Raw genomic sequence first — 12,455 nt, 5'->3', positions numbered from 1 at the left:
TATATTCTCATATGTCCTATTAAGCAGACTCTATTTTATACAGGTGGTTCATATAAAAATGGTAACACCCAAAGGGGTAATCCAAAAAAGCTGTCAAGGACCACGCATGTCAACAGGACCTGATATTCATCATTTCATTTTAGGATCTGAAGGTATTTTTTTAAAAAAAATATTGCAATACTTTAATGCTTTTCACATATTTTTATAACACAATATTTAATTAATACTTCTGAGTTAAGGAAAAGGAATTTTACTAACTGTACAATCATGGGCACCTGCAAGGTTTTTCAACAAAATATAGACTGCCACAATGCACTGTTACACCACAAGCTCTTTTCTTTTTGCACATGCATGCACATATAATAGGGAACAGGTCCAGTGTCACAATAGGGCAGTGTTGCTTTGGTCTTCTGCCCACATGTCTCTTACTTCCTGCAAATGCCACTGCCTTCATCTGACTCATACAATTCTACACAAAACAGCACAGCTCTATTTTGTGAGCCTAACAACTCTCAATCTCAAACTATGAAGCCTATATCCTATATTTTGAATTCTACGTGTGGTTCCTAGGGACATTTACCTTGGTGCGTAATGGGGATTGAAAAAAACAATAACATAAAAGTGAGATGCTGACATGTTGCAAGATACCAGCTTCCACTGCTTTTACCTGAACTATCACATGAGCCCAAACAGCAGTCCAAAGCAAATTAAATGGTGGATGCATGCACTCATGTGCATCATTTGGCAAGGAACTTCTTGAATACAGGCTAGAGGTAGATAGCTTAGATCAGCTTCACCATTCCCCCCCCCTCGAGTAAATGGTGTGGGGGTTTTATTGGCTGTCATACCATGGCTAGTATATTTTGGAGAGCAACTGCTCCCCATGTGGCAGCCATTTAGTTACTTAATCATAGTGTTGGAAGAGCCACTTTAAATCTTAAATCTAACTTTGTGTTAGATATGGGAATCTAGATAAAGCATTTTAGGATTACCTGTACTGTTATACTTACTGATTTTATTTAGTACAGATAGTGATCTCACCCTGGATATTTTGCCTAATTATGGATAGTATTTTTCATAGTTCAGAAAAGCTTTTCTATACATTTCCTTATGGATAAATTCTTAACATAACGGGTTTCAGAATCAAATCCTTAATATGTTTGAAGAACCAAATAAACATATTGAGGAATAATTAGCATAAATTAATGACTAGTCAGATTTTCTTAACTCTCAACTGAAGTGACTTGAATAAATAACAGGGTTCAGGCATTGTGCAAAATCATGCTTTATTTAATCACAGTTTTAACAAATTGTATGATCGATTACACTTAGCCATAAAGTACCATTTACAAATCACAACTGCAGAGTTCACTTACTGGATTAAGCCAGAATAAAATCATGGTATAGGTATCACCACACAACCACTGTATTCATGTGGTTTCTAAAGTAGATTGGATTTTGAAACCAGCAGTAGTTTATTGGGCATCAAGATAGTTTTGTGAGCTCATTTGCATAGACCTGCAAATGTTTCTTTCCAAAATATGTCTCTCTTTTTTTTGTAGTCAGAAGTCATTTCCATTTTAAATAATTTATATTTTCAAGTAAAAACATATTTAGATGTTTTGCTTATACTAAATAGTGTGAATTATTGTCGTTTTAATGAGTGCTAGAGCAGTACTTTGTGCAGGATCCTTTCACAAATCTACTTCACAGATTGAGTTTTAGTTACATTTCAGAAGATTAAATAACAACTTTAATACTGTTTTAAAAATTTAGTCTTATAATATGCTATAGTGAATAAATACTATGCTATTTGGAAGGCTAATCCTCACAGTTTGAGAAATACTGCATTCCCTGTACGTTATCATTTGGAATTTTAAGGATGGGAAACATTTAAAGAAATGAACTACACTATTGTGTGGTTTGCATTTTTAATGGCTTTAAATAATATGTGGAATAGGATTTTGGATATTGGTATGAAATCATAAAATTCTCTATATCTTTCAGCTGCAGTAGCAAAATGATTATTTTCCTCTTTTTATAAAGGAATCCTTGGAGTGATAACAGAAGTTACAATAAAAATTCGACCAGTCCCTGAATACCAAAAGTATGGCTCTGTAGTATTTCCAAACTTTGAGAAAGGGGTGGCCTGTTTAAGAGAAGTAGCAAAACAGGTAAAGTAACCTTGTCTTCAAATTGTATTTAATTGCACTTTTTAAAAAGCTGCAGTATGAAGTACTTCCACTAGATGCCATGCTTGTGCCCTACTACACTTGCCTCTCAGGCTGAGGAACATGTTTAAAACTGCAATTCAATAACCTAAACAATTCCAAAGAGAGCTAGGTAAAATGTTTAATACATTTGAGAATTACTGAGTAAATTTTACCAAAATTGGCAGGTCTTTAATTAGTCCTGAGTATTTTAAATCCAATTTAAAATCAAATTATACTTTGGTGTGATTAAACCTAAATGTAGACTATTTTCATATAATACAAAAATGTTATTGTTTGCATGTTTGGACTAAAGTTGTGTTATTTAAAATATAAAATGTCCTCTTCTAGGAAGTGTAGTGGCATTAGTTATTTTACTATGTTTTTTTTCAAATTATTAAACTTTCTATCAATGTTAAAAAGAATTTAGAAGGTGTTTTCTTATGTAGCTGAACAACTGATTTTTCTAAAAAAAAGTTTATATTAAAAAATATTTTAATGTATTTAATTATATTTGACTGGAAGACACCCCCCCCCAAAAATCCCTTCAAACTCTGTTATTCTGATAAATCTAAGGAATTAAGATATAAGAAGGAAAGGGATAAGCAGGCAAATTTTCAGAAGTAGAAAAGGCTTTCCATTTATTTCCTTTACATTAAAATCAGTATTTTTTAATAAAAGCCTAGTTAATATAATTTTGAAATAGAGACCCAATTAACATATTAAACTGAAGAAACTTCAAATTTCAGGCAGCATTCTTATTTTAAAATCTAATAGTGGTTCTTACTTTTTTAAAGTAGTATAATCTAGAAAGGATAGGTATTTAATGATACATTGTAAAGGTGTAATCTCCCAGACTTTTGTTTACTACTTTGTATTTTATTCATTGTTTCCTATCTTCTATTTCTTTTCATTTATATTCCTTTTTGATGTCTAATTAAAAAAAGGTGAATGCCCTCTCTCTTTCCCCATTTCTTAATTTTCCCATAATATCAGATCCTATGCTATTCTTTGAAACCACAGGGACATTTTTGGAGAAGATAGAATATAGTAGATGGAACAGTCCATTGTACAAGCACACTTCTATTTGTTTTTCTATTTGTTTTTATTCTTTATCCTCTCTGCTCTTGAATGGCACTGTATTCTTCAAATGCTCAAATCTTCCATTGTCTTTTCATGATCTTTATTTTGTATTTGCTCTGGTCATTTATTGGCTATTTTTAAAGTAACTGTCATATACCTCTGATTTTACAACTGTACCTCTTTGGGTAAAAATTAACATCCAAGCATGTTTTTTCTTCCCTGCCTTCAATTGCAATTCCAGGGATCCTACCTAAAACCCGCTCAAGGGAGCCATCTAATTCTTCAGGGCAGATTGCAGAGGGAGAGCAAATTACACACAAATATACATTTTACTGTTTGACCAAGGGAAACTGGTGGCTGAATTCATCCTTCAGACTTAAGCAACAGGGTTTTTCTTTGCTATCACACTTCTGAAGTGGTTTTTGACCTGTTACAATTAACTTGTATTTATGATGTAGCATTATATTTTAGAAAGTTGAATGGCCCAATATAACAATCTATTATGGTTCAAATTTTAAAACCATTAATCTTGACTCCCTGTGTTGAGGAATTATTACGGAATGATGAAAACCCTTTGCAGAAGTTCAGTGTTGGTCAGACAGCAGTACTTATTCTCATGCCAGTTTTTTTGCCAGGCGCATTGATATAATTTGATTTGTATGTTTCACCACTATTATTTTTCCTTTCCCCATAGCGATGTGCTCCTGCTTCCATTCGCCTGATGGACAATGTACAGTTTCAGTTTGGTAGGTTTTTAACTGAATGCTTAGGAATTGTTTTGATAAAAATACTAAGTACTCTGTAACCAGATCTCCCTTAATTGTAAATAGTGAATTGGAAGCAGCATTCTGCATTATACGGTCTTTTCTTCCTATAATTATTTTGTACGCAGCAACTTTCTACTGTCTTATCCATCTGATGTTAATCATCATAGCTCATTTTTGCAGTCAATATTCAAAGAACTATCCAGGTTATCACAAAACTACAACATGAAGCATGCGCTCTTGTAACTGCAGTAGCTAGTGATATCTACCGATCTGTTTTTAGAAGTAACATTATTTTGCTTTTAAAAAATGTCAAAAATCGCATACAATGCTCTGGAGTTCTTAGGCACGTCCTAAATTGTTCTTGAGAACTCGGGTAAGCTTCCTTTGATGTTAACCTTGATAAATTGTAACCCAATATTGCCGTCAAGAAACTAAAACATGATGTGTAAGCCATTCTCAGCAACTTACTACCTTAAAGAGGAGCCATCGATACATTTGTTCTAGCATTTACTGTTTTCTCATCTCACCACTTATTGGTTAATAACTAATAAGTGGTTTCATGAAATTCAAATATTGCTAAAACATGCCAGGGCTATAATATTGATTTGTTAGTTAAATTAATCAGGTTAAAATTTCTTGAACAGCTAATTAGGACAAGTACTTGATCATGCAACCATTTAAAAAAAAAATTAAATGTGCAATCCCAACTTTAGTCACAGATCAACTTATAGGCTTTTAGAAAAGAAAATAAGTACTATTCCACTTGGAGCAGATGTCCTATGAGAAACATAACATACTTTTAAACGCTCTGTTAGCATTAGTAGTCTATTGGTAGGGTTGCAGTTGCAATATTATATTCCATATAGCACGTGCAATATTCTAATCCCTCTTTGTGTTTTGATGTATTTAGTGACAATTGGTGAGGCCTATCGTGATTATTTATGAAATTGGGAGAGTAAAAACAGGGTGATAGAAAAAATCCCCTCTCATGAGAAATGGCAAGGCAACAAACAAAAATTCTCCAAAGAGAAGTCCCCAAGTGTAGGAGCAGCAATTATGGTAAAAGTCAGTTCATTAAAAGTTTAAGGACATAATTGAACTTAGCTATATCCCTTCAGTGAATAAGCAGAGATTGCACTAAAACCTTTTGGTAAAAAAGGTAAAACACTCAGTGTTATTTGTGATAACCCCCCCCCCCAAGCCCTTAGAATGTGGAGGAGAATTAAGTTCCACATTCTTTGTGTGCTTGGGTCTTGATAAGGCTACCATACAATTATACTAGAGAATATAAATCCAGGAAGTACACCAGAATGATGTAATGTATAATTTACATATCATGAAATGTTAGATCAATAAGTAGAAGTTTATGCAAAAATGCCTTATTTCACCCTACATTTCAAAATTTCCTGGGTTTGAAGTACATACATATGCATCCAAATAATTAATGTATTGCATACATTCCCATTCTGCATATCTGCATTTTATTCATCTTTCTGTTGTCTTACAATTTTTTTTCTCTTTCTTGGCAAGGTCACGCTCTTAAACCACAGGTTGCATCTATTTTTACATCACTATTGGATGGACTGAAAAAATTTTACATCACAAAGGTATCTAATTTTAATTTTGGCAATAAAACCCCTACACATTTTAAATAGTTTTGTGTGTTTCACAGAAAGTAGTTTTAGTATGGATGGGTCCAGCAGTTCGATAGTGATCAGTGTCAGATGCATGTGTTTTGCAATCCAAAATGTGGTTATTTTGAATGGCAAAATGTTTTGGATATCTCATTCTAGTTTAAGTTACTCAAACTGTTTTGAGTATTCCATTTTAAGTGAGGTGAGATGGTTGGAACTTAACCTAAGATGTTAGGATGTTATTTTCAAAACTAATTGCCCTGCCTGGAGCAGACTAGCAGGAGGGATTTGCTACTTTGGCTTAGGCTACTTAGAAGGTTTTCTGGGGTGAAGTATGGACAAGAACAGCAAGACGTTTAAGAGCTCATGGCACCCTGAGGGAGCCATTATGGAGTAGCTACCACTGGAGGCTGATTGAAGTGTGAACTATAGAGAGAGGAAGTATTACAAGGGGCTGTTGAACTCAGGACTGAACTGGTGTTTTTCTTGATGTATGATTGGGGTCTAAATTATGATATCTTCTATAAACCCAAACTTTAGTTGGTTTTTATTTTTATAATTTGGAATGTTTTTAAACTGATTTTTTCAGATTTTATTTCTGGTGAGATATTATTGTGAGTGATACACAGAGTTCAGAAATATTTTGTAAGTTTGCATAGTAAAGTTTAGCAAAAACTTTTAAAAAGTATGTCGGTGATAATACTGTCTAATACTATTGATATACAATTATCTCAGTTCTTTAACTTATTATTAAATCCAGTCTATATGTAGAAACAAACTGTTGCATCTTCTCATTTCAAATATCAACAAAGAACACATCTTTTTAAATCATTCTTTAACAAAACCTTCAGTAGGATCAGAAAGTATATATTGAAACCTAACAAGTCTATCAGTTTTTTTATAAAATAAAAAATAAAGCATTCTATATTGTCTTCTAAATTGTTTACAGTATAAACAGTCACAGTGCTACATTTACAGTGTAGCATTATATTGCCAGAAATATAGAATTCCATCATTCAAATATAGTATTAAATCTTGGTTAGAGCAATATATTGTCTTCCTCTGTAGAAAAAGTTACTCTCTGCATTAAGAACAATTTTATAACTTGTAAAAAACATATTATTAGTCTTGTAGATAATCCAATATTAAACATACCATAACTCCCTTCTCCCAAGTATTTGGATCTTTACCACTGAAACCCAAAATGGGGGAAGAAGGTAAGTTATAACATGAGACAGTGATTGATCCCTCTTGTTCTGCATTTCTGTGCTGAAAGAAATGAAACATTTGTTGTCCCTCTGTTGTCCCTCTTGTTATTTCTGGATTTTGCTTGAAGAAATATGATATTTGTTGGTATTTTGTAGTTGAATTTTAGTTTAATTGGGCCTTAAAAGCTTCAAAAACTGAATTTTCAACTTCATCCTTTAAAAAAACTCATGTCATGCTTCTTACTTTTGAAATTGATCTTATCAAAAGTAATATGAAAATGAATTTAGTGACAACAATAACTGAGCTCTTGGTGTGCATGTTACAATAATATAATGCAGCTATTTTCTTTCCACAGTTCAAAGGATTTGATCCCAATGTATTATGTGTTGCTACGTTGGTCTTTGAGGGTAACAGAGAGAATGTCCTCCAGCACGAAAAGCAAGTTTATGATATTGCTGCAAAATTTGGGTACGATTTTTAAAGTTTTATTACTGCTACTTTTCATTTATTATAGCAATAGCAATAGCAATAGCAGTAGACTTATATACCGCTTCATAGGCCTTTCAGGCCTCTCTAAGCGGTTTACAGAGAGTCAGCATATTGCCCCCAACAATCTGGGTCCTCATTTTACCCACCTCGGAAGGATGGAAGGCTGAGTCAACCCTGAGCCGGTGAGATTTGAACCGCTGACCTGCTGATCTAGCAGTAGCCTGCAGTGCTGCTTTAACCACTGCGCCATTATCCTAAAACCTTTTCAAAGTAGAACTGGATGGACCTTTGGGTATCACACATTTTCAGTTATAGAAAATGGAAAAGTGAGAACTAACTAACATTGTTGTCTCTTTTTAGCTGCACTTCTACATATTCATGTTTTTATAATAAATATTACAAATATTATTGCTATTAGTTTGTCGAAGTGTGCAATTTGGCAAAGCCGTAACTGTTACAATAAAATGTAAATACTTATCTCATACAGCTGAAGTCATGTCTGTTTATAATATTTTTTTTAATATTTAAAAGCAACTTCTGATACTAAATGAGTCAATGCAGGGAAGGGGAGTAATGTTTAGAGATTAAGGTATAATAATGTTCATTATTGACTTACAGCTGGAATGAACAAGTCTGTTTTAAATAGGAAATTGTCTGTCTTTAATCAACAGAACTTGATTAATTATATAAATCCCACCTCCTGTCACCTATTGCTCTGTGCTGTTGCAAGGAAACAGAAAACATTTCACTTTTATAAGCTGAGTAATGGAAGGGTAATTTGTGTCCAGCTGGTTTGATTGATTATGGGTCTGATAATGAAACTACGGTGAAGATATTTATTCAGATTACAACAACTTTATTTTCCATTTTTAAAAAAAGCAGCATTACTACTGCTAAGCAGATCTTTTGTTAACTTCAGTTGTTTTACAGATTTTGCTAACAGCATTTTACTTTTCAACTTTATTCTATTTTTGGGATTATTCCAAAACATCCCAAAACATTCAGATTCAAAGACATACTTTTGAAGTTTAGAAAGTGTGTGTGCGCGTGTATAATTTCATAATCAATTTGCTCCGTATCCTGTACATCCCTGGTTAATTGTGCTTTGCTTTTGGCCTGAAAGCTACAAAATGAGGAATAAAATAGAGCGTCTATTAGTTGCTCTAGCTACTGATTCTGTACAGTAGCCCCATATTGGTTTTTTCTTGTACACTGTCCTTTGCACACTGTGTTCTTTGTCACAATGCCAGAGAAAAAGGGAGAAAATGCAGCCAGCTATTAAAAGATGTTGTTATACTTCCCACCAGGCAGCTGTTACTCGTGTCTGGCTATCACTTTATCAAAATGCAAACCCAGTTGGCTTTCAGGTCCTTGCTCCTTTGAAGATCCAGTAACAGCAGAAATAAGATAGCTCCATGGCATTAACCATCCCCAAGCCCATTTAAACTGCCTTTCTTGCTGCATGTAATCAAACACGTCGCTAGCAACCTACTCCCCTGACTCTCCCATAGAGCAGTGCTCATTAGCACCAACAAGTGGAGTTAAAGCAGTGTCCTTTTTAAAAGCAAACCAAAATACTCCTACTCTGAGGAATTTGACTAATGAGCATAAATCTAATGCAGAGAATTGACAGGGCTAGAAAAGTCTGCTTTATTGCATATATATCCTACCTTTCCTCTCCATACTTTAAGCCTATGGGAGAAGTGGGGATTGACATATGTTGTCCTCGCAAAAAAACCTACCCTTTAGAGCAGTGTTTCTCAACCTTGTCAACTTGAAGATGTCTGGACTTCAACTCCCAGAATTCCCCAGCCAGCGAATGCTGGCTGGGGGATTCTGGGAGTTGAAGTCCAGACATCTTCAAGTTGACAAGGTTGAGAAACACTGCTTTAGAGTATTCAGAGAGAGACCGGTTGACAGAAAGGGACAGGTCCAATATCTCTGGGGTCTGCTGCAGACTTGAATTCAGGTTTCCTGGTCCAACTTCACCACTATACTGTGTTAGCAATCTTTTAAAATGATTTTTTTCTCTAAATCCTGAGTAATATTTTTTTCCAAATAGCAAAAAGCCTTTGTCCTTTATCTTCTCAGTCTCTAAACACTGCAAAACTGCAGGGTTCCCATATCAACATATTGTAACGATGGACTTTGTGTCACTTGAAAACCTTATGTGTATATATGCATTTGCATGTATAACTTCTTATGTCAATTATTATATCTAGAACTAAATCTATATAAATTCTAGCAACTAAAGTACAGGTAGTTCTCGACTTACAACCATTCCTTTAGTGACCGTTTGAAGTGACAACAGCACTGAAAAAAGTGTCTTATGACCAGTTTTCACACTTACCATCGTTGCAACATCCCCATGGTCACATGATCAAAATTCAAGTGCTTGGCAACTGGCATGTATTTATGACAGTTGCACTGTCCCATTGGGATCACCATTTGTAAGCTTCCAACATGCAGAGTCAATGGGGGAAACTGGATTTATTAAACAACCATATGTTTCACTTAACAACTGCAGTGATTAGCTTAACAACTCTGGCAAAAAGTCATAAAATGGGGCAAAACTCATTTAATAACTGCCTTGCTTAGCAACAGAAATTTTGGGCTCAGTCGTGATCATAAGTGGAGGACTACCTGTACTATTATTATATCATCAGAATGGCTAGTTGTTGACTTTTTAGAGCTAGAAAGTATAATATTTTAATATTTTCAAATTGCAGTGGTCTTGCAGCTGGAGAAGACAATGGGCAGAGAGGCTATATGCTGACATATGTCATTGCTTATATTAGGGTAAGTTTATTCTATTTTTCGAACAATATATACCGTATTTTTCATAGTATAAGATGCACCGGAGTATAAGTGCATCTTATACTCCAAAAATATGGTAAATATATATAATTTCCCACTCTGCTTAACCTTGAAAAGATATTGAAATGAAGCAAGAAAAAAATTTGAACTGATTCGGTTCAGAAATGCACCATATTTCAGGGCTTCAGAAAGGCATATGAACATATGCTATTAAAATGTCCCATGTACATCGAATGGTGATTGAAAGTTGCTAACAACTTTAAGTGGCATTGTGACCAAGAGGCAATTACCCATCTTTTGAGGAGATCACTTTTCAGAAACCTCTAAAAAAGATGTTTTTAAAAAAATTATCAACAAGAAGTAGCTATTAGAAACCATCTGGTTCCACCTTGTGGTATTGTTAGCTATTAATTTGCTCAGGATTTTCTTGCAATTTTTATACTTTTACTATATTTATTGTATTTTTTCCCCTTGTGTTTGGTTTTAGATAGTAAATACATAGTCTTTGAACTTTGTACAATACTCATGGAAATTGAATTGTTTTGCTTCTTTTTGTCTTTGTGCTTTATAAAATTATATAGTTTTACAATGTTGCTCATAAGGTATACATCAAATCCACAATATATGTTACAGACAGATTTGATAGGACAGGAAGTTAAAAGAAAGTTTCAGATACATTTTCCATACTCCTAGACTGAGCCTAGTCATTTACCATATTTTTCGGAGTATAAGATGCACCTTTTTGCCTCAAAAAAGAGACTGAAAATCTGGGTACCTCCTATCCACTAAATACAGCATTTTTTGCCTCACCAAACCCCCTTTGCAAAAAAGGCCGTGCATAGCCTTCAGGAGGCTTCCAGAGTGCTCCTGGGGGCTTGGGAAGGCAAAAATGACCAAAAACCAGGCTGTTTTTTGCCCCAGCCCCCAGAAGCACTCTACAAGCCACACCAAAACTATTCATACCCCTTTTTTGACAAAAAATGAGGCTGTTTTTCCAAAAAATGGGGGCGTTTTTGCAAAAAATGGCGTTTTTGCGAAGTCTGCAGAGTGCAAAAACTTTTTTTTCAAAATTTGCCTCGTCCAAATCTTGGTACATCTTATACTCGGGTGCATCTTATACTCTGAAAAATACAGTAATTAGATAAATGCAGGTCTGTTGCCTTGGTAATATCTTAACTATTCTCAGTTGCATATATATATATACATAGTGAATATATGAGTCTAAGATGGCATACTAATCCAAGGTTTTTCTGATTTCTTAAATAGGACCTTGGCATGGATTATTATATAATAGGAGAATCATTCGAAACATCTGTTCCTTGGGATAGGTAAAATCAAAATGTTCTCTATTCAGTGAAAATACATATTTTTATGTCTTTTTTCTGGAAAATTTGTTAGAAAGTGGTGGTTTTAGGTTTTAATGATCTGAGTATTTTGTAGAATATAAAGATTTTTTCTGGAATAACAGAAAAAAACTATATTTCACAGTTATGTGAAACTTATTTCAATAATAATACATCAAAGATTCTTGATGAAGTAAGGAAACCTGTTCACTAGGCTCCTAACTTCCCCATCCTACAATAGAAGAACTTCTGCCATCAGGCACTTTTTGAGCCAATGAAAAATCTTGATGTTTAAAAGAAAAGGATAATCATCATCTCTCTGGTGATGTCCTAATGAGCATAAGTAAAGTTTAATATGAACTTAAGAATAAATTATAAAAATATAACACAGTACCCAAAATCTTAAAATTAGAACTGCTTAATTAAATGGCCGTATTGTTAGCATCTTCTAAAAACCATCTAAATTTAGTTCTGTAATTGTTCTTGTGATTCTGAGAGACTGTTAAGTTGGAAATGCTCATCTTCACATTTCTAATATTTGTTATGACTGTCATTTCCCAAACAAAAATGAGTTCCATTATTTCCAAAATATTATCAATTAAGGCTTTAGGTTATAGGAGACTGCTCTATAACCATTCAGACCTTTTTGATCTTGTGGCTTTCAAGTACCAAGTATATATACATTATGTATATTTGGTTATTACAATTAATGTAATCAAATTTGTAATCTTTACTTGACCAACTGGTTCTCCTTACCACATTGAGAGGAATATGTGGAGCCAATATCATTTGCCTGTGGTGGAAAAAGCCCTGATAAAGAGAACTATCCATCTAGGCCTTAAATTTAGGGAGCTTTAATCAAGTTAAAAATTGTAACATGTTTAAATATAATTCCAGTTTTTA

At 34.0% G+C, this 12,455-nt stretch overlaps 1 protein-coding gene across 1 annotated transcript in view; it reads left to right on the top strand.

Moving 5' to 3' along the window:
- The window catches only part of AGPS (alkylglycerone phosphate synthase), a 60,380-nt gene that overhangs the window by 32,005 nt on the left and 15,920 nt on the right, over positions 1-12,455 (top strand). Inside the window, exons 10-16 of the mRNA XM_087708589.1 lie at positions 44-152; positions 2,047-2,174; positions 3,988-4,039; positions 5,591-5,667; positions 7,259-7,371; positions 10,122-10,191; positions 11,476-11,537. Of these exons, the coding sequence (XP_087564715.1) occupies positions 44-152; positions 2,047-2,174; positions 3,988-4,039; positions 5,591-5,667; positions 7,259-7,371; positions 10,122-10,191; positions 11,476-11,537 (611 nt within the window). The remainder of the gene's footprint in view (positions 1-43; positions 153-2,046; positions 2,175-3,987; positions 4,040-5,590; positions 5,668-7,258; positions 7,372-10,121; positions 10,192-11,475; positions 11,538-12,455) is intronic.

This window comes from Thamnophis sirtalis, unplaced genomic scaffold, assembly GCF_051295495.1.
Source record: "Thamnophis sirtalis isolate CommonGarterSnake01/CBP01778 unplaced genomic scaffold, rThaSir2_p1.2 scaffold_1, whole genome shotgun sequence".
NCBI classification, from domain to species: domain Eukaryota; kingdom Metazoa; phylum Chordata; class Lepidosauria; order Squamata; family Natricidae; genus Thamnophis; species Thamnophis sirtalis.
The sequence above is the reverse complement of the archived record's forward strand: the minus strand, read 5'-3'. Positions and strand labels throughout refer to the sequence as shown.